The sequence below is a fragment of the Macrobrachium nipponense genome, chromosome 18 (assembly GCF_015104395.2).
Source record: "Macrobrachium nipponense isolate FS-2020 chromosome 18, ASM1510439v2, whole genome shotgun sequence".
Classification (NCBI taxonomy): Eukaryota; Metazoa; Arthropoda; class Malacostraca; order Decapoda; family Palaemonidae; genus Macrobrachium; species Macrobrachium nipponense.
Genome location: NC_087211.1, coordinates 27,228,413 through 27,249,184, shown reverse-complemented (window position 1 = coordinate 27,249,184; position 20,772 = coordinate 27,228,413). Strand labels below are relative to the sequence as shown.

At 47.6% G+C, this 20,772-nt stretch overlaps 2 protein-coding genes across 5 annotated transcripts in view; both read left to right on the top strand.

The window, feature by feature from the left end:
- Positions 1–3,066: 3,066 nt before the first annotated feature.
- On the top strand, positions 3,067–4,755 carry LOC135196533 (piggyBac transposable element-derived protein 4-like). The gene has a single exon (XM_064223381.1). The coding sequence runs from the start codon at positions 3,067–3,069 to the stop codon at positions 4,753–4,755; it is 1,689 nt and encodes a 562-aa protein (XP_064079451.1).
- Positions 4,651–20,772, top strand: part of LOC135196935 (coiled-coil domain-containing protein 124-like) — an 85,667-nt gene continuing 69,545 nt past the window's right edge. The window contains exon 1 of one of the 4 annotated variants that reach the window (XM_064223778.1): positions 4,651–4,763. The gene's annotated coding sequence lies outside the window, so the exon portion shown is untranslated. Of the gene's footprint in view, positions 4,764–5,441; positions 5,523–5,785; positions 5,944–20,772 lie in introns of those variants that run through there. The other 3 variants (XM_064223776.1, XM_064223775.1, XM_064223777.1) reach the window with 3 other exon arrangements.

The following is a 20,772-nucleotide window of genomic DNA, read 5'->3' as shown; positions in this document are numbered from 1 at the left end:
GTAAAGCAAGAAAAGTACTCTTGAAAACACCCTGCTACATCAAACAAAGTGTGCTAAGCTCATTTCAAATGTTGTTGCTAAGGCTTGCTTTGGGGAACTTACTGGAGAGTTGAAAGACGTTAAGTTTTCATTGCTTATAGATGAATCTACAGATGTGACAGTTTCTAAGCTCTTGTGTCTTTGTGTTAGTTTTACTCAACCAAAGAAAATATTTTGAAAACAGAATTTCTTGCTTTGTTGCAAATTATTACAGCTACTGGCAAAAGTATATTTAAAGCAATAAGACAATTTTTTGCCAACATAAAAGTGGACTTAGCAAACTGCATTGGATTCGCCTCTGATGGTGCAAGTAACGTGTGTGGGTCCCACAATTCTGTATTGTCTCGTTTGAAGAATATTTAACCTGGCATCACTTTCATTAAGTGTACATGTCATAGCCTTGCTCTTTGTGCTGAGTATATTTTCAAAAAACTGCCTGCGAATTTGGATTACTGTTGGCAGAAGTAGCACGTTGGGTCAAGTGCAGCACCCTAAGAAGGGAGGACTTCCAGACGGTGTTTAATGCAATGAATGATGATTATATTCATCCAACTAAATTCATTACCCCTAGTACAGCAAGGTGGCTGGTGAAGGGGAAAAGTATGTTTTCCATTTTTTCACAATGGCACGAGCTTACTTTTCTGTCATAAATGAGAAGGACAGAAATGATCACGCACGAGTGTTAAATGAAATGCTTGCTGATCGCCGAAACTTTTTGTATTTGACATTTGTGCTGCCTATTATTCAAGACTGAGAAAGTTAATTCAGCTTTCTAAGCTGCAATTGCTGATCCTGCTAAAGTTTTCGAGGATCTACGTCAGCTGCACAAATCACTCCTAATAAGAGTATAAGTAGGAAGATCATCAGAATCAAATGTACTGCCGCTAGAAAAGATAGATTTTGGAGTAAAATTCGAGCAGGAAGTTAAGAAGGCACATCTATGCCAAGACGACACACATACCATTTAATCACGATGTAAAGATCTTTTGATAGAAGCTAATGTACAGTTGAAAAAAAGGGTGAGTGAAAATTTAGACATAATCTCCTCTGTAAATCATTTTAATCCCCGTGAGTGTTTGAGTCATTTCAGGGAGGATTTTAGTGATTTTTCCAAACACTGCTTGGCAATTCACAAGTTTGATAAGGGAAAAGTAGCAAATCAATATAAGAAACTTATAATTAATAACTGGAAGGACGAATTTGAAGGTAAAATTATCCCTGATGATCCAATAGCATTTTGGTCTGGGGCGAGAAAGTACAAGAATGCCTTAAATAAAACTTGTATCAAGGAATTAGCAATTACAGCACTATCAGCATACAGCTTGCCTTTGAGTAAAACAGTTGTTGAACGGATCTTTTCATACGTTACACATGAGAAAAGTAAGCTGAGGAATAAACTTTCAACCGAGTTACTGTCAGCCGTCATAAGAATAAAGTCAAGATTGCACTTCAGTGGAAGCTGCTGCAAAAACTTCATTGTTACAAAGAATATGCTGAGTTTGTTTAATGACTCTATGTATAGATCATCTGACGGAGCATCCACATCTAGTAGTTCATTTACACCTACAACCTCAGGTGCAAATGATGACTATGCGAATGAAGACTTTGATGATGTTATTGCTGTTCCATTTTAGATATTTAGTGAGTTGACAATTTATTTGTATTATTTGTATGGCAATGCATAAATCTTACTTTTCTTTATAGTTTTTTTCGGGAATACATGGGTGTTAGAGGAGTTTGGCATAATTTGGCATATTTTTGTGAGGCATTTGACATATCTTGGTGAGAGCAACCTGGCATCCCGACACAACCAACACCTACTGCACCAGCAGACAACCCAGAACTCACCAACAGCCAATTCAATCGTTAACCACCCGTCCACCAATTACGCCCTAATAATTTACATAATTATCAAGATTTAGTTCAAGCTTCACCTTACAGCATTCAAATTGGAACATTCGTAGTGGTTTTCCTATATGTCGGCGATTTCGCCTACAGTGACTCTCTTGTTTGTAAATTATACACAGAGGTTAATTTTTCAATAAAAAATGTTTAAATATAATTTGACTATGAAGGAATTACTACGCTTCTCCTCTGTTCAGTTTCATCCTGATTCACACCTTCATTGCACAAAGAATGTTACGTTAATACGTAACTGCTTGCATCCATCCTGCGATTCTTCTTCTTGCTAAGCTAACCTGACGTTGCGGCAGGTTTGTCGCCAAAAAAAGGTTTAGATCCGTCCCTTTTTCACGACATAAAAAAAACAAAAATTGTCTATCTCTGTGCATGGATCTCTGTAGTCCTGGGTCAGGTACTAGTAATATCCGTCCGCACCTGTTAACCTGTTAATTAAGCATCACCCACGTAATAATATGTTTACCTCTATCTACTCGGTACCGCCTTCAATGGGAAATTACGTTCAAGACTTTAACTGTGCTCAAGGCCTTGACTGTGAACTGTCAAGCCGTCAGTCCGAAATAATACGTTTAAGCTGGTATCACACTAGTCATTTCTTGCTCGTGGTTTTGGCCAGCATCCAGCCGATGTTCGCGAGCAAAAGTGTTGTATCGTCACACTAGGAACTCGTGGTTTCGAGGAGCCGTAGGAAAAAGTAAACAAAACTGATCATCTGATATCATCATGGCGCCCAGAAATTGTCGGACTGTTGCAAGATGCGCTGCAGTGGTTATTTCTCGGAAACTTACGTTAATGCAAGAGTAACAAAAAACGTTTGTGGGTTCAAGAGTGGCTCAGGAGAGTACGTCCAATCATCAGCAGCCATCTTGTTTGTTTACACTATGCTGTGGCTCGCGGCTCGTGCTGGCTGCTTTCCGTCCTGTTCGGAAGCAAGAATCTCGAGCTAAAAGCTACCTGGCAACTCTTTTCTGGTGGTCGGACTCGGTGGTCGCTTTCAAAGTTTCAAACTCACTAGTCGCTTGGCTGCTTCTCTTTTAGACTTCAAGAGTTCAAGTTCAGTGTACTTCGGGCGTTTATCAAGACAATAGGAATTTTGCGTCTTTCACAATGAATGCCCCAAAGAGGAGGCGTATTTCTTCAGGTGAGATCAATCAAGTACTAGACGAGGAGTCCGATACTGATGACCTATTTGATGGTGAGAGCTCTAGTTCTGAATCCTCCAGTGATGAGGATATTGAGGGAACAAACTCTTCTTCCGATAGCGGGAGTGAATATGACTTTTCGATGCCGAGTGACTGGACTCCAAGAGGGAGGGAGAGAGATCCCTTTAATTTTGTTGCCGATCCCGGTGTGAAATTTACAGTTAAAGATAAAGAGAACCCATTAGAATATTTTGAGAAATTCTTTGATGATGAAATCATTGATTACCTCGTGGAAGAAACAAACAGGTTTGCAAAGCAATTTCTAGATGAAAATGTAGAACATTTGCCTCCACATTCACGAGTACATGGATGGTTTGACACTTATGCAAGCGAAATGAAAGTCTTTATAGGTCTAATTATTTTACAGGGCATTGATTCTAAGTGTGATAATTCAATGTATTTCTCAACACGAGAGAGTGTTTCTTCTCCTTTTTTTCGAAAGGTAATGAATGGGCGTAGATTTGACTTGTTGCATAAATTCTTACATTTGGTTGACAATAGTACTATAACAGATGGACCAGGAAGAAAGTTAGCAAAAATAAAACCATTCGCTGATCTTATTTTGAAGAAATTTATGAACAATTACATCCCAAGTAGGAACGTTTCTGTTGATGAGTCTTTATTAGGATGGAAGGGAAATCTACCATGGGTTCAGTATATACCAGCTAAACATAAAAGGTTTGGAATAAAGTTTTATGAACTTTGTGAAAGTTCTACAGGTTATAAATGGAACTTTTTCATTTATGCAGGGAAGGACACACAATACATGGAAAAGTATATGAATCTTCCTGTGTCTAATAGGATTGTCTCCTCTCTTATAGACCCTCTTTTGAACAAAGGCTATTGTTTATATACAGAGGATTTTTATACAAGTCCAACATTGGCAGATGCACTTGCTGATGAAAAAACTGACATTGTCGGTACTGTAAGGGTCACTAGAAAGGACGTGCCAGCAAAAATAAAAGGAACTAAACTGAAAAAAGGTGAAAAAGTAGCAGAATTCCGGAAAAAATCTATGGTACTGAAATGGAAAGATAAAATGGAAGTATGTGTTCTGAGTACAATGCATGATGATTCTATGATGAAAGTGAAATCTAGGAGGGGAAAAGAAATGTATAAACCGAAAGCAGTTGCAGATTATAATGCAAACGTGGGCGGAGGTGATTTGTCTGATAATTTATTGGTTCATTTTTTGACCGCAAGAAATAGACTGAAGAAATGCCACAGGAAAGTATTTCGACATTTGTTAGACATGTCTGTTCTAAATTGCTATGTTACATATAGAGCCCTTGGCGGGAGGGTTGTAAGACGTGAGTTTATTTTGAGGATTAGTGAAAGACTGATTATGAAATATGGAGAAGAAAGACCTGTTCCCTTACGCAGGCCCCCACGACTTACAGCAAAACCTTCACGGCTAATCGGCAGGCACTTCCCCGAATATTGTCCAGCTACAGATAAAAAGAAGAGGCCACAAAGGATTTGTGCTCAGTGCCGGAAGAACAACATAAGAAGGGATAGCTCATATTGGTGTAAGGACTGTGAAGTTGGATTGTGTGTAGCCCCTTGCTTTAGAGATTGGCATACGAAAGAGTAATAGTGCATGTATGTATAATATTTTTATTCAGTATTATGTAGTCTTTTGAAATAAAATTATAGCAGTAATGTTTTTTCATTCCAACATTTATAAAATTCTTACACTTAACTACAGTATGAATTATAAGCATAAAAATCAATATTAACTTTGAAAAACTATCATCAGAGCTATGATCGCTAATTACAAAAAGAGAGGGAGAAAAAACATGACGGTTCGTTAGCAGCGAGCTTATCTGGGCTGGGGGAACGCTTACTAGCCTACTAGGTTAATGTCTACCCAGCTCTCAAGCAATAAAGTTGGTTCCTACGGGTTGCTCTATGAGCAAGAGCCTGTGCTGGCATGAGGCCAGCTTAATCCCAAACAACAACAGTAATAAAGTTTACGGGCTGCTCTAGGAAAGCCTGTCCTGGGACAAGGCCAGCTAAATTTAAAGCATCCGTACCCAGAATCCAGATACTTGTCTCAATCTCTTGTCCTCACAACACACACCACAAACACAACACACACACACACACACACACACACACACACACACAACACACACAACTACACACACACACACACACACACACACACACACACACACATATATATATATATATATATATATATATATATATATATATATATATATATATATATATATATATAAATGAGGGAGGGAGAAATAGAAAATTTTGGGGAACGCAGTTTCTTCTGTAAATCCCAGTGAGCCGTATAACTTAGTTACTCAGCGTTACGTAAGCTTCAGGGAAAACATAAGCCAGGTAGATTACTGCACCCAATTAATTTTGACCTACAAAAAGGTTTCATATTATGCTGTGAAAGATATAGTTTATTCAATGTATATTTCATGTAACATTTTGTTTAGATTGCACAAATTATGGTAATTTGTTTTGTTTACCAAGAGTTAGCTTTCGATATTCTACTTTTCAAAGTTATCTTCGTTGATAATGTTCTTATTGATTGAAAGAATTTTTAAAGAGGATTTGCAGTTACGTACATCCGTGATGATTCTTTATCACATTGAAATAACTTAAGGAAAGTATAATTTTTTCAATACTTTGAATGATATTATGCCAAAACTTGAACTGCATAAAATGTTCTATCAATTCTGACCCGTAGAATACTTTCACAACAATCTATTTGACCAGCTGGTGTAACGAAAACCCCCTAAATAAGTCAAATGTAAGTTTGTCATTTATTCCATTTATTTATCACCTTATATTGTAGTTGAAATTCCATTTGGTTGAACTAGGTCATGTACTTCTCTCTGTCAACTTATCAACTTACTGAGTGTTCGAATTTGATAGCCATAATAGCTAGGTGAGAGAGTACCTAATATGACTTCTAGTAAAGGACTCCTAAGTTAGCCTACCTAGCCTATAGGCTACCTAGCTAGCCTACCTATTTAGGCTAGCCGAAAGCTACCTAGCCTACTAGTCTACTACTTACTACATCCTACTAGCCTCTAGGTAATGGGTAGGCATCATAACCCTACCTAACTACTATACTGCCCTTTAGCATATAGGTAGTAGCCTACCTAGCCTACCTAATAGGTAGCCTAATAAACCTCCCGTCATTCGGCCTGTCTTAACAAGACCACCATCCTTCAGCCTATCGTAGGTAGCAATAGGCTAGGCTAGGTAGACTGAGCTACCATAGGTACTACCTATAGTAGTAGTATAACAAAATAAAAGCAATGGTTTTCTACATCATAAATTCGAGGGAAAAAAGATTAATCAAAGAAATAGCTAGAAGTAGAAGATCAATTAAGAGCCCCCTAGCCTAAATGGGCAATAGGTATTGGACAAAAAGCCTCGGTAATATCGAAATTAATGGAATAAGAGAATAGGTAAACAACCGCATGGACTGGCTCAACACACCGACGGTCACGGCATGCCACCCTCCGAAAAAGTACTTAGCTAGAACGCGTCCTGACGCTGGAGATGGGCATCAGTCACAACTTGTTGGTGAGACACGGAGCTAAAGACCTCTACTCTCCTTTCGAAGTAACTATTTTCTCCAAAGTTAGAAATTAAGGCCAAATTTAAAGCTTTAAACAGAGGGTAGTGAAAAGGGTTGCCAATGCAGTGCAAATCTCACCAAAACGCTTTTGAAATTTTTACTTAGCTTACGCTTAAATATTTTAGAAGATTGATGCCTGGTCTATGTTTGCGGGGTTGCTTGTGTCAACAAACTTCCCATTTCCTGTGATAAATCCGCACATCACTTGAACCCATAGATGCTGTGGCACTTTCATCACAACAATCGGAACACGGTCCCTAACCATGACGTTTATAAGGAAACTACTGTTTTGGTAGAAGACGACGACGAAACGTGCACTAGATGATTATTTAAGTAAATAATAAAGCATCAATATTTTACATATTTATGATGATTAATTTGAAAATATTCGTTATTGAAAAAGTAACTCGATTCTGACTCAAATTTAAGTATTAATTTTTCGGAATTAGAACGTTCTTTTAAGTCCTGTATTATGGCGTCACGACATCTTGACTTTTGTACCTATTGTAAATGAATTGCTATACTCAACTTTCTTGCAGAACAGTTTACCAGTTATTCATGCAGATTGTTATCAACTATTCATGTAATTGTTATAATCGTAATGCACATATATATCTTTATTATTTTCTTTTTGGACATATGAAGATGTTTTACTGCCGGATTACCGCCGTAGTGTAACGCAATCGCTTTCGGTCCGTGTGCCTTTGTTTTCGCACCATAAGAAATTAATGGGGCGAATTTGCCATGACCAGAAAGTCGTTAAAAGAGGAAAATTAGCATTGAGGAGCATATGTTTTGATTGCGAAAAATACAAATTTACACAAGGCTAGCTAGTAAAAAATACTTGATTACAAAAAACTTGATTGACAACTAAGTAGCATACCTACTACCTATGAGTTTGTTCCGATACGTAATACAAACCATCGGTCCTTTAACAATAGGAAGTAGCTAGCGGCAGCTGGAACGGTCGTAAGCTTCGAACAAGGGGAGAACGGTAGTTAACTGCTTGTCCGAGAACAAATCACTTTTGCTTTCGGCCGCGGGTGTGAAGGACGTGTTCGTCATCGCTCTCTGCCCGCTTCATCGTCGTATGCTTTGTTTATATTGTGTTTTCTACTAATGGTTTGTTTGACTTGAAAATGAAACTGTAAGTACACTGTTTTCATTTTCATTACTTAATTATGAACCAACATGGAGCTATCGCCGTAGATGCGGCGATTTCCTCTCTTTTCATAAATTGAACCCTTGAATTATGTCTCGGTGCCGAGGGCGGGCGCGCTCGCGCCGAGTCATGTATTTTTGGCGGAATGTGTAATTGAAAAATGTAAGTACTTTTTTTCATTATATTTTTGCCCTGAGGCGTTCGTTACCGAGAGCGGTGATTGCGCTCGGCACGAGCCTTTTATTTTGTATGATAAAATGCAATGAAAGTGGATTCGCAATACAGTATTCTTTTCATTTTCATTATTTATTTGCATAATTTAATTTGGATCAATTTTCGCTCTTACCCGGGAATTGATCCTTACGATTATTTTCTGTGAAAGTGAAATCGCAAGTGCAGTATTCTGTTTCATTTTCAATATATATATTTATGATAGCATCATATTATTGGATCAAGTTTGCCGTTCTTACCCGGGAATTGATCTCTTTTTCTTTAAGTTCTATTGAAGTTCTTGAAGTGAATCGCAAGGGCAGTATTCTGTTTCATTTTCATATTACTTTTCACTACTGTGCGGGGGTAGGGGAAGCGAAGGTCTGCCAGGAAGTCGTCGGAAAGCTCTCCCGCGACTCCCTTGGTATCCGATTCTTCGTCTTCCTTCCTGCCCCCCGCTCAGCTTCTTCGTTGTATTTTGTATTTGGGGTCTTCCTTGCGTTCGGGGTGGGGCATGTCTTCCCCCCGTGCGTGAGGGAACCCCTCTTACTAATCTATCTATGCTACCGCAGGTGTACATCCAGTGGGAGGGGACGACCTTGGACAGGTATGGACCACCTTGCGTGGCGGCAGGGCGTGCCTAGCATCCACGGGCTGCTGCAGCGTCTAGCGAGGTCTGGGGCGGTCTCCATACTACCACGGCCGCTTATGCTGCTCCCCTCCCTCCTGATCTACACTCCCCATGCTGTGTCGGTGACGCCGTCTGCCGCTACTAGGGCCGCCGCCGTACCGAGGGGGGGTTGCCGCCGCCGCCTGTTTTGCTTCGTGTTGCCTGCCCCAGACTTCCGCTGTTCCAGCCAGCTAGCACCGCCGTCCAGCAGGTTCGCCCCTGGACCTGGACCGCCAGTACCCAGGTTCCGCTGGCTGCTGATGATTCTACGAGGGCGATAGCTGGGCCACCTGCCGTACCTGCCGCTGATGTGATTCCCGCTGTTGGTTTGGCGTCCCTTCTTGGTTCTACCGCTGCCGCTGTTCTTGCCGCTCCTGAGCTGGTTGCTGTTCCTGTCGCTCCTGGTTCCTGAACCTGTTCCATGCTGGTCCTGCCCATGGTGTGTCTTCCCCAGTCCCAGGTCCTTCCAGACAGGTGCAGTCGGGCCGTGTTGCTTCGGCAATAGCCCCGGCTCCGGCCTGGATGGAGGACTGACGACTGTCCCTGCGTGAGCTGACGAGGAAGAGGAAGCTGTCATCTTCGTCTTCATCGTCTGCTGCTGCCTCTTCCCCTTCGACTTCTAAGGCCCATAAGCCGAAGAGAAGAAGGCTGCCTTCCCCCCTAAGAAGTATCCTTCGGGAACTTCTAAGGGCCCGTCCCACCCGCCCGGTGGGACGGGGGGGGGTCCTTCTGCTGGTTCGTTTTTCCTGCTCCTTCGGGAGCGGGGCCCCGTCTCCCCCCTTCCCCTTCCGTAAGGAAGAGGTAGACGGGGACCAGAGGAGTATCGGTTAGCTACTGGTACTTCCTCGCCTGGTGCTAGCGGCGATGCCGCTACGCCAGGTTCCGGCCGACTCTTGCAGCGACCAGCTGGTAACCCAGGTTTTCCCCCCTAAGAAGGTTCCTTCGGGACCTTCTAAGGGCCCGTCTCGCTCCGGCGATTCGGGGCGCTCTTCTGCTGGTCCTCCTGCTCCCTCGGGAACAGGGCCCTGTCTTCTTCTCACCAAGGAGAAGAAGACGGGGACCAGAGGAGTACCAGCTTCGGCTGGCACTTCCTCCTCGCCTGGTTCTAGCGGTTCTGCCGCTAAACCAGGATCCGCCTCGGCTTCTCGTTAGCGAGAAGTACCGAGTGGACGGTCTCCCGCGGGAGACCGTCCAGCCAAAGTCTTGACACCCGAGCTCGCTCGTCGTCAAGACCGAAGCGCGGAGCAGAAGACTGGCGAGAGTGTGCAGAGACTCTCGCCAGGCCAGTGGACGCTCTCGCAGCGACCAGCTGGCTGCTCGGGTTGACGTGACGGTCGCTGACCAGCCAGGGTTGGAGGCGAGGAAGTGGGTCCCCGCGGCCGTCGGTACCAGCCACGGCTGGTACCAGCGGCTCGACGACGCGACGAGAGGACGCTCGCCGGTCTCACCGCGACAGCAAGCCTAGCAGGTAACCTGACGCCGCTCCCATCGGGACCGGGCGGAGATGGTAACCAGCAACAGCTCGCCTGACGCTAGAGATCAGCGTCGACGTTCTCAGCCGAGCCTCTCGCCCCAGGCGAGCGGCAAGGCTAGGCCTGCTGCTCGATCGCCACCGCGGGTTGACGATCAGCAGCAGCCCTCCAAGCATGCTGGTCCTGCCAGCGAGCTAGGGGGAGCGTCAGGTCTGCCTCTCCCTGTACCTTCAACCTCTCGGGCTACACCCGGGAGGAGCGAGGTACCTATGAGTGATCGCGAGAGGTGCGCCGCTCCGCGATCCCGCTATGACGTTGTATGGACCAGGCACGGTTCTAGGACCGACCAGGACATATGCGCAAGTAGCTGGAGGCGACCGTCAGGGGTCTGCCGCTGTTCCTCCTTCTGAAGGAGGAATATCTCGGGATCTGTTCTTGCTGGAGGGACTGGACGGTCCTACTCCGCAAGACGCAGTTACTCCCGAGATACAGAGGAATTTGCAGAAGTCATTAAGCTGATTCGTCAGCATAATGACCTTGCGGAAGGATTGCCGCTCCCACCAGGCAGAGCCTACGTCTCTGCTCGAGTCGTTTTGGGGCCCGAGAGGGAACCCAAAACCGACGGTGGGTCTGCGCGATCGGAGCTTGCCGATTCTGTCTCGAACCAGAGTCTCTCGTCTCCGGACAAGAAGGCTCTCTCAGTTCTGGCTGGTCGATCAAGCTACTTCCACCTCCTCTACTGCGACAGCGGCGTTTCTATGTGTCTTCGGACACCGTATTTAAATACTCCTTCGGTCCTCCTGAGAGGTTTCGACCTCGACGAGGACTGGAATGAGTCGGAGGACGGTATCGGCTCTCTCCTGTCAGGTGTCGATCAGCCCCACCCAGACGACGTTCACAGTGGCGGCAGACCCTTACCTACAGTGAGAGTTCGTAACCCTCCGCGGGAAAACGTTTTCTCCTGACGATACGTTTTCCCAGACTCTGATTGCGGCGGATGGCTGCTCCTACTCTTCTCCAACTGCTAGTTCCACTGGGAAGGCGAGCGAGTATCCAATTCCTCCCCCATTCCCTCTCTCCTTACGGCTACGAGGGAAAGGGGAGGGATCCTACAGAGATTTCTCTGTAGGATCCCACGTTCGGGACTCCGCTACCGGGGGGACCTTCGGGTCCTACCTGACGTAAGCCCGGTCGTTGAGGAGGGATCCTGCCCATTCTCGATTTCTACGGGAATCGAGAGGACCACCAGCCGATATCGTTTGACGAATTCGGTGGGGGTTTCGCAGACTGCTTAGAATTCTACGGAATTTCTAGCGCATTCAGTGTTCGAGTTTTTTACGATCTCCAAACACTTAGGCGAGACCACGGTCCAAAGTGAGCGAGACGAGAATCCCCGATACTGTAATTGTTACGCGATAATCGGGAACCTCGCCTATGCTCGAATTCCTGGAATTTGTAGCATTGGGAAGAAGACTGCTGCTGAAAGAAACTATCTCACAGTAGGCGACCAACCTGGAATAGAGAAGATCGGACGGGAATATCCAGTTTGGCTTGAACTATCGTCTTAGTATTCTGTTCACCATTGAAGCTTTCCTTCGAGGAAGACTTCTCCTTCACTCTCTCTCTTTTGATAGAGATCGAAGGTGGTCGATCTCCAATCCTTATTTTGTTTTCTTGAAGGAAAGAATTTAGGATGGAGATCGTTGTTCAGAATCCTACAAATATACTACGTATATTAACCTCGCGACATGATTCTACTAAGCAGTTGAATTGTCCGAGGGGTAGGCGCATATCCTAGTTTATCTACGGATTGCGACTTAGAAGAGAAGTATTCTAATTAAACTGCAATCGGGGTTGCCTGCAACCTCACCCAGGAGTTTTCAGTTTCAATTTTATATACTTATGGTTTTGTCACGACAACACCATTTCAACTTTTATATTTACCGAAATTCGTTTCGCCTAAATATAATTGCTCGAGCATATCTTTTAGGCTCGGTAGTTCTAGCCGAACGCATTCCTTCGCGGAATAATGGATTACCTGGCAACTCAGGATGACGAGTCAGCGAGAGCTCAGGCTCAACTACTGCGTATTGAACTGCCTGATAGCAGCTCAGTATCAGCTGGGCCTCCGAGATGCACGGTTAGTTATGTCTCTCTCTGCCCTGCTTTGATTGACTACCGAACGGTATCTCTGCCCAACAATCATGGACTTAGGTCTCTGATTAACGGGGATTCTCGCAATAATGAAGGACCATCTACTGCTGTGACGCTAGATTCCATCGCCTTCGACATTGCGAGAATTTTCAACAGAGATATCTCTTGGACTCTTTCATCTTTCTGTTTACCGCACGGTAACAGAAGTCTGTACAAGTCTCCCGCTGCATCGCACTGCGATAATGCGAATGATTTTGCAGACATCTGAGTTTGTCTTCAAAATATCTCGTATTCGTAGGTGTACAATTGTTCATTGTTCAAACCCGAATTACAAGATGTGTCAGAAGACATCGCCTACTCTCCGACCTGACAGCTCTACTTCCAAATGTTCAGCCATGAGAAGCAGTTCTTCAGGCGGCTTTCCTGTGTTTTCATTACTGAAGAACGCCCCGCTTTTCATTGCAACTACGACTTCTCACCGGACAGCAATGAAATAGCGGTTAGCGTTTTCAGTCATTTGTAAGCACAGGTTATGAATCTTGAGATCCTTCTCTCGATTCATATGTGAAGACGTAGGTTGCATTCAATATCTACCTTCGTCTTCAACGGTACATAGTGTTGTTTCCTCCCTTAGCTGAGATTCAACAACCATGAGATGTTTTGCCTTCAGGGACCTCGGTCTCTAGAAGGCAATTGACTTTCGCCTGTTGGGCACATGCCTTAAGAGAATCATCACCTCGCTGTCCGGCATTGGTGACAAACAATACATTATTTGTTTGGTCTCTCGGCATAACCCAACCCTTTAAAGGCGAAGGTCACGTGACTTACTCGGATGCTTTGACAACTTGCCTCCTACCGAACCGCAGTCAGTCGGCAGCTGTCAGAGCGCCCGAGTCAGTTACGAAACTACGCTGTTGACTTAGTTCGGTTGTTACAGAGCAATCATTACTTCGTTTTTTAATAGCTTGTCACAGTACCCATACCATCGACACCCACCATGGAGTGTCGGTGTCCTATCCACTACCGAGAACTTCGCTGCATGGGGATAGGAGGATGCGAGAGACTTCGTGGCAAACGGACAGACCAGTATGGGTACTGGACATCACCGAAGTAGAGAAGAGGGATAGGTCATGCGACTATTTCCTTCTTTTCCTCTGAGGAACTGCATGACTTCTCCTGCGAAGTCAAGCATCCAGGGGATGGGCGGGGATCCGTGACGCTCGATTTCGTACCGAAACTTCGTAGCGAAGACTCAGAACCCTTCGGTCCCTGACGATTGGTTCGAGTCGTTCACAATCCTCCCTAATGGACTTCACCGCCTTCGATGAAGGAAGAGATGCTGCCTTGTCCGCAAGAACTTCTCCGTGGCGCAGGTACTGAAGGCAGGGGTCTGGTCCAACCAGACCACATGCACAGGTCCTTGGATCTTTTTCCTTGGGACCCGTGGTGGCTGCTCAACACGTTGTGTAGCGAACCCAGACCCTCGCAGGCTGAACAGCATCGAGTCCTGGTGTGACCGTAAGAATGGATGAGTGAATGAGAGTGTGACTGGCTCCTCATCCCATCTTTTTCTTCCCCTCTACCTGTGGTTAGAGGGACACGGTCGTCACCCTGCTGGATAAGGACAAGATGCAGGTGAGCTACTCAACAGAGCCCCATCCTATCCCTTTCACTAGGGATAGGAGTAAATATCCACCACTTCCTCCAACAAGGGGGAGGAAGTGGATGCCAGCTTGAGACAACCCATACTTTATGTTGCCTCTTGCAAACAGGAACAAGTTCTTGCTTGCTGGTACGAAGAGATACGCTTGCCTCTCTCTTAGTACTCGGCCCAGAGGTCTGACCATTGATCCTGCGGTGCACACCCCGATCAATCGGACAGAGGCTTGGATCCCTCCCTCGCTCTTACGACCAGGGAGACATTCCAGGGATGGACGAACACCAGTCTGTTCATCAAAAGACTCAGATTCCTCCCACCAAGAAGTGAGTCTTCCTATTGTTAAAGGACCGATGGTTTGTATTACGTATCGGAACAAATGACAATTTGTCGAAAATTGCATTTTTCCTAACTATACAAACCTGAGGTCCTTTACATATAGTCCCTCCTCATGCCACCCCTCACTCTGCGTATTTTGCATGGGCCAAAAGCAAAAGTGATTTGTTTACCTGTCGGACAAGCAGTTAACTACCGTTCTCCCCTTGTTCGAAGCTTACGACCGTTCCAGCTGCCGCTAGCTACTTCCTATTGTTAAAGGACCTCAGGTTTGTATAGTTAGGAAAAATGCAATTTTCGACAAATTGTCATTTCAGAAACAGTGCAAGCATGTTTTGTTCCGACTAAGTACAAACCGTCGGTTGTCTAACAAAAGGATATCCGCGGGAACGTGCGCCGCTACCGCATACAAAGAGTTCAAACTTGAATCGCTGTACCTGGGTCTGGGGTAACTGCGCGGGGTGAGCCCGGGCCAGCTTGGGTAGGTCATTGTGATACCATTCTTTTCGCGGTAGCCGTCGTGTCAACACCTACTCCTTCCGCCTTGACCCGACTTGAGATAAACAACGCATGACCGCCGACTGTAGTCTTTCTTTATCGTGATATATCTTTGACATCCTGTGCTTGAGTGCTTCCCCAGTGCCCTTTTCCTATCCTTTTATTATCCTTTAGTATTACCTAGCATCCTAACTTCCCTGTAAGTATGGAAGGCGGATCTATGGTGGGTTTTTTTTCTTTTTCGGGGAGGATTTGTGTGTGTTTCCGATGGCATGCGTTGCGGTACATCTTTGCCTTCGCCAACCTCGGATCCTCATCTGTGGTGTATTGCATGTAGGGGTTTTTGAATGTTCCCCGGATGCATCGTGTTCACCTGTGCGCAGTGGAATAATGATCAGTGGAGGCTCTATTATGAGGCGCATAAGAGTGTTTTCAGTGACGCTAATGTTGATGCCGATAAGCCTAGGCCTAGGCCGACTACTGTGGGGCCTAAGGCCGTGTGTGAGGAGGATAGTGCCCAATTGGAGAACACTAGGCCTAGTAATCCTTCCTCCTTATTAACGGGGGACCCAGTTAGTGAGCCTAGTGTCCTTCCCAAGAAACTTAGGCTAAAGAAACCTTCGTCGTCGGGGGCTAGGAAAGCAGGTAAGAGGAAAGAAGCTACCTTAGGGGCTGGGATCCATGTTCCTGCCTCGAAGCGTAACAAGAAGGGGTCTTCAACCGAGAGCTTGTTCCAGCCTCCAGCCTAAAGGCCGAAACTATATAGGTATGACCATAGCAGTACCGAGACACAGCCGGGTGCCAAGGTAACCCCCTGTTCCTCTCGGGCACAATCAGTCCAGCCCAGGAGGGATCCGGTGACGGACCTGATGCCTCACCCTCCCATCCTGAGGACAGTGCTAAGGAGCCCGGAACGGGACCCAACTCGCAGGAGCCGGAGGCCCCCTCCCCTCCAGAAGTTGCGGCAACCCGACGCAAGAAGCCAGCCAGCCACAACGCTCGTAGGAGGAGCATCAATGGAGACCTTTCGATGCCGCAAGGCCTAGGTCGCGCTGAGAGACCAGTGCCAGCGTTGATGCCCGAGAAAGCTAGGCCTAGGCATGAGCCTAGTACCTCCGCACCACCTCCATCAGTTAGCCTAGGTACAGTGGGGGACCAGGTCCTCACTCCCGCACTGGACATTGCGAACCTGGTCAAACAGGCGGTGGAGGACTACTTAAGCTCCAAAAAGGAGGTTTCATACATTCAACTTCCCTGTCAGATATATACTTAGCTATAGACTCCGTCGTCCCCGATAGAAATTCGAATTTCGCGGCACACGCTACAGGTAGGTAGGTCAGGTGATCTACCGGCCTGCCGCTGCTGGGTGGAGGAATAGGAACTATTACCTTCTAAGGACAGTTTTGTTCCGATACGTAAATCACAAACATCGGTCCTTTAACAATAGGAAGTAGCTAGCGGCAGCTGGAAACGGTCGTAAGCTTCGAACAAGGGGAGAACGGTAGTTAACTGCTTGTCCGACAGTCGCACGCCGCGCGACTGGGAGGTAAACAAATCACTTTTGCTTTCGGCCGTGTGGGTGTGAAGGACGTGTTCGTCATCGCTCTCTGCCCGCTTCATCGTCGTATGCTTTGTTTATATTGTCTACTAATGGTTTGTTTGACTTGAAAATGAAACTGTAAGTACACTGTTTTCATTTTCATTACTTAATTATGAACCAACATGGAGTTATCGCCGTAGATGCGGCGAGTGTTTTCTACTAATGGTTTGTTTGACTTGAAAATGAAACTGTAAGTACACTGTTTTCATTTTCATTACTTAATTATGAACCAACATGGAGTTATCGCCGTAGATGCGGCGATTCCTCTCTTTTCATGAATTGAACCCTTGAATTATGCCTCGGTGCCGAGGGCGGGCGCGCTCGCACCGAGTCATGTATTTTGGGCGAAAGAGTGTAATTGAAAAATGTAAGTACTCTTTTCATTATATGTTTGCCCTGTGCGTTCGTTACCGAGAGTGTGTTTGCGCTCGGCACGAGCCTTTTAATTTTGTATAATAGAATGCAATGAAAGTGGATTCGCAATTGCAATAGTCTTTTCATTTTCATTTATTTATTTGCATGAAATTTAATTTGGATCAATTTTCGTTCTTACCCGGGAATTGATCCTTACGATTTTTATGTGAAATGAAATCGCAAGTGCAGTATTCTGTTTCATTTTCATATATATTTTATGATAGCATCATATTATTGGATCAAGTTTCCGTTCTTACCCGGGAATTGATCTTTTCCCCTTTAAGTTCTATGAAGTGAATCGCAAGGGCAGTATTCTGTTTCATTTTCATATTACTTTTCACTGCTGTGCGGGGGTAGGGGAAGCGAAGGTCGGCCAGGAAGTCGTCGGAAAGCTCTCCCGCGACTCCCTTGGTATCCGATTCTTCGTCTTCCTTCCTGCCCCCCGCTCAGCTTCTTCGTTGTATTTTGTATTTGGGGTCTTCCTTGCGTTCGGGGTGGGGCATGTCTTCCCCCCGTGCGTGAGGGAACCCCTCTTACTAATCTATCTATGTTACCGCAGGTGCTACATCCGTGGGAGACGACCTTGGACAGGTATGGACCACCGCGGAGGCAGGGCGTGCCTAGCATCCACGGGCTGCTGCAGCGTCTAGCGAGGTCTGGGGCGGTCTCCACTACTTCCACGGCCGCTTATGCTGCTCCCCCCCTCCTGGTCTACACTCCCCATGCTGTGTCGATGACGCCGTCTGCCGCTACTAGGGCCGCCGCCGTACCGAGGTGGGGTTGCCGCCGCCGCCTGTTTCTTCGTGTTGCCTGCCCCAGACTTCCGCTGTTCCAGCAGCTCGCCCCGGGGACCGGGCGCCAGGACCCAGGTTCCGCTGGCTGCCGATGATTCTACGAGGCGATCGCTGGGCCTGCCGTACCTGCCGCTGATGTGATTCCCGCTGTTGGCTTGGCTGTCCCTTCTGGGTCTACCGCTGCCGCTGTTCCTGCCGCTCCTGAGCTGGTTGCTGTTCCTGTCGCTCCTGATTCCTGTGCCTGTCCATGCTGGTCCTGCCCACGGTGTGTCTTCCCCAGTCCCAGGTCCTTCCGACAGGTGCAGTCGGGCCGTGTTGCTTCGGCAATAGCCCCGGCTCCGGCCTGGATGGAGGACCTGACGACTGTCCTGCGTGAGCTGACGAGGAAGAGGAGAAGAGGAAGCTGTCATCTTCGTCTTCATCGTCTGCTGCTGCCTCTTACCCCTTCGACTTCTAAGGCCCATAAGCCGAAGAAGAAGAAGGCTGCCTTCCCCCCTAAGAAGTCTCCTTCGGGAACTTCTAAGGGCCCGTCCCACCTCGGTGGGACGGGGGGTCCTTCTGCTGGTCCTCCTGCTCCTTCGGAGCGGGGCCCGTCTCCCCTTCCGTAAGGATGAGATAGACGGGGACCAGAGGAGTATCGGTTAGCTCTGGTACTTCCTCGCCTGGTGCTAGCGGCGATGCCGCTACGCCAGGTTCCGGCTCGGTCTCTCGTTCGCGAGAGATCCCGAGTGTACGTTCTCCCTCGGGAGACGTGCAGCCAAGTTTCGGCGCCAGAGTTCGCTCGGCGCCAAGACGCGGCACGGAGCAGAAGGCTGGTGAGAGGACGCTCAGTGACTCTTGCCAGGCCAGCGGCCGCTCTTGCAGCGACCAGCTGGTAACCCGGGTTTTCCCCCCTAAGAAGGCTCCTTCGGGAACTTCTAAGGGCCCGTCTCGCTCCGGCGATTCGGGGAGCTCTTCTGCTGGTCCTCCTGCTCCCTCGGGAACAGGGCCGTCTTTTCTTCTACCAATGGAGAAGAGCGGGGACCAGAGGAATACCAGCTTCGGCTGGCACTTCTCGCCTGGTTTCTAGCGGTTCTGCCGCTAAACCAGGATCCGCCTCGGCTTCTCGTAGCGAGAAGTACCGAGTGGACGGTCTCCGCGGGAGACCGTCCAGCCAAAGTCTTGACGCCCGAGCTCGCTCGCCGTCAAGACCGAAGCGCGGAGCAGAAGACTGGCGAGAGTCGTGCAGACGACTCTCGTCAGGCCAGTGGACGCTCTCGCAGCGACCAGCTGGCTGCTCGGGTTGACGTGACGGTCGCTGACCAGCCACGAGTTGAGGCGAGGAAGGGGTCCCCGCGGCCGTCGGTACCAGCCACGGCTGGTACCAGCAGCTCGACGCACCGAGAGGACGCTCGCCGGTCTCACCGCGACAGCGAGCCTAGCAGGTCACCTGACGCCGCTCCCATCGGGACCGGGCGGAGACGGTAACCAGCAACAGCTCGCCTGACGCTAGAGATCAGCGTCGACGTTCTCAGCCAAGCCTCTCGCCCCAGGCGAGCGGCAAGGCTAGGCCTGCTGCTCGATCGCCACCGCGGGTTGACGATCAGCAGCAGCCCTCCAAGCACGCTGGTCCTGCCAGCGAGCTAGGGGGGTAGGGGGGAGCGTCAGGTCTGCCTCTCCTGTACCTTCAACCTCCTCGGGCTACACCGGGAGGAGCGAGGTACCTATGAGTGATCGCGAGAGGTGCGCCGCTCGCGATCCCGCTATGACGCCGTATGGACCAGGCACGGTTCTAGGACCGACCAGGACATACGCGCAATTAGCTGGAGGCGACCGTCAGGGGTCTGCCGCTGTTCCTCCTTCTGAAGGAGGAGTATCTCGGGATCTGTTCTTGTTGGAGGGACTGGACGGTCCTACTCCGCAAGACGCGGTTACTCCCGAGATACAGAGGAATTTGCAGAAGTCATTAAGCTGATTCGTCAGCATAATGACCCTGCGGAAGGATTGCCGCTCCCACCAGCAGAGCCCACGTCTCTGCTCGAGTCGTTTTGGGGCCGAGAGGGAACCCAAACCGACGGTGGGTCTGCCGCGATCGGAGCTTGCCGATTCTGTCTCGAACCAGTGTCTCTCGTCTCCGGACAAGAAGGCTCTCTCAGTTCTGGCCGGTCGATCAAGCTACTTCCACCTCCTCTACTGCGACAGCGGCGTTTCTACGTGTCTTCGGACACCGTATTTAAATACTCCTTCGGTCCTCCTGAGAGGTTTCGACCTCGACGAGGACTGGAATGAGTCGGAGGACGGTATCGGCTCTCTCCTGTCAGGTGTCGATCAGCCCCACCCAGACGACGTTCACAGTGGCGCAGACCCTTACCTACAGTGAGAGTTCGTAACCCTCCTCGGGAAACGTTTTCTCCTGACGATACGTTTTCCCAGACTCTGAGAGGCCATCGCCGCAAGGCGATGGCTGCTCCTACTCTTCTCCAACTGCTAGTTCCACTGGGAAGGCGAGCGAGTATCTAATTCCTCCCCCATTCCCTCTCTCCTTACGGCTACGAGGGAAAGGGGAAGGATCCTACAGAGATTCTTTGTAGGATCCCACGTTCGGGACTGCGCTACCGGGGGACCTTCGGTCCTACCTGACGTAAGGCCCCGTCGTTGAGGAGGAATCCTGCCCATTCTCGATTTCTACGGGAATCGAGAGGACCACCAGCCGATATCGTTTGACGAATTCGGTGGGGGTTTCGCAGACTGCTTAGAATTCTACGGAATTTCTAGCGCATTCAGAGTGTTCGAGTTTTTTTTACGATCTTCAAACACTTACGCGAGACCACGGTCCAAAGTGAGCGAGACGAGAATCCCCGTATGGTTACACGATAATCGGGACCTCGCCTATGCTCGAATTCCTGGAATTTCTAGCATTGGGAAGAAGACTGCTGCTGAAAGAAACTATCTCACAGTAGGCGACCAACCTGAATAGAGGAGATCGGACGGGAATATCCAGTTTGGCTTGAACTATCGTCTTAGTATTCTGTTCACCATTGAA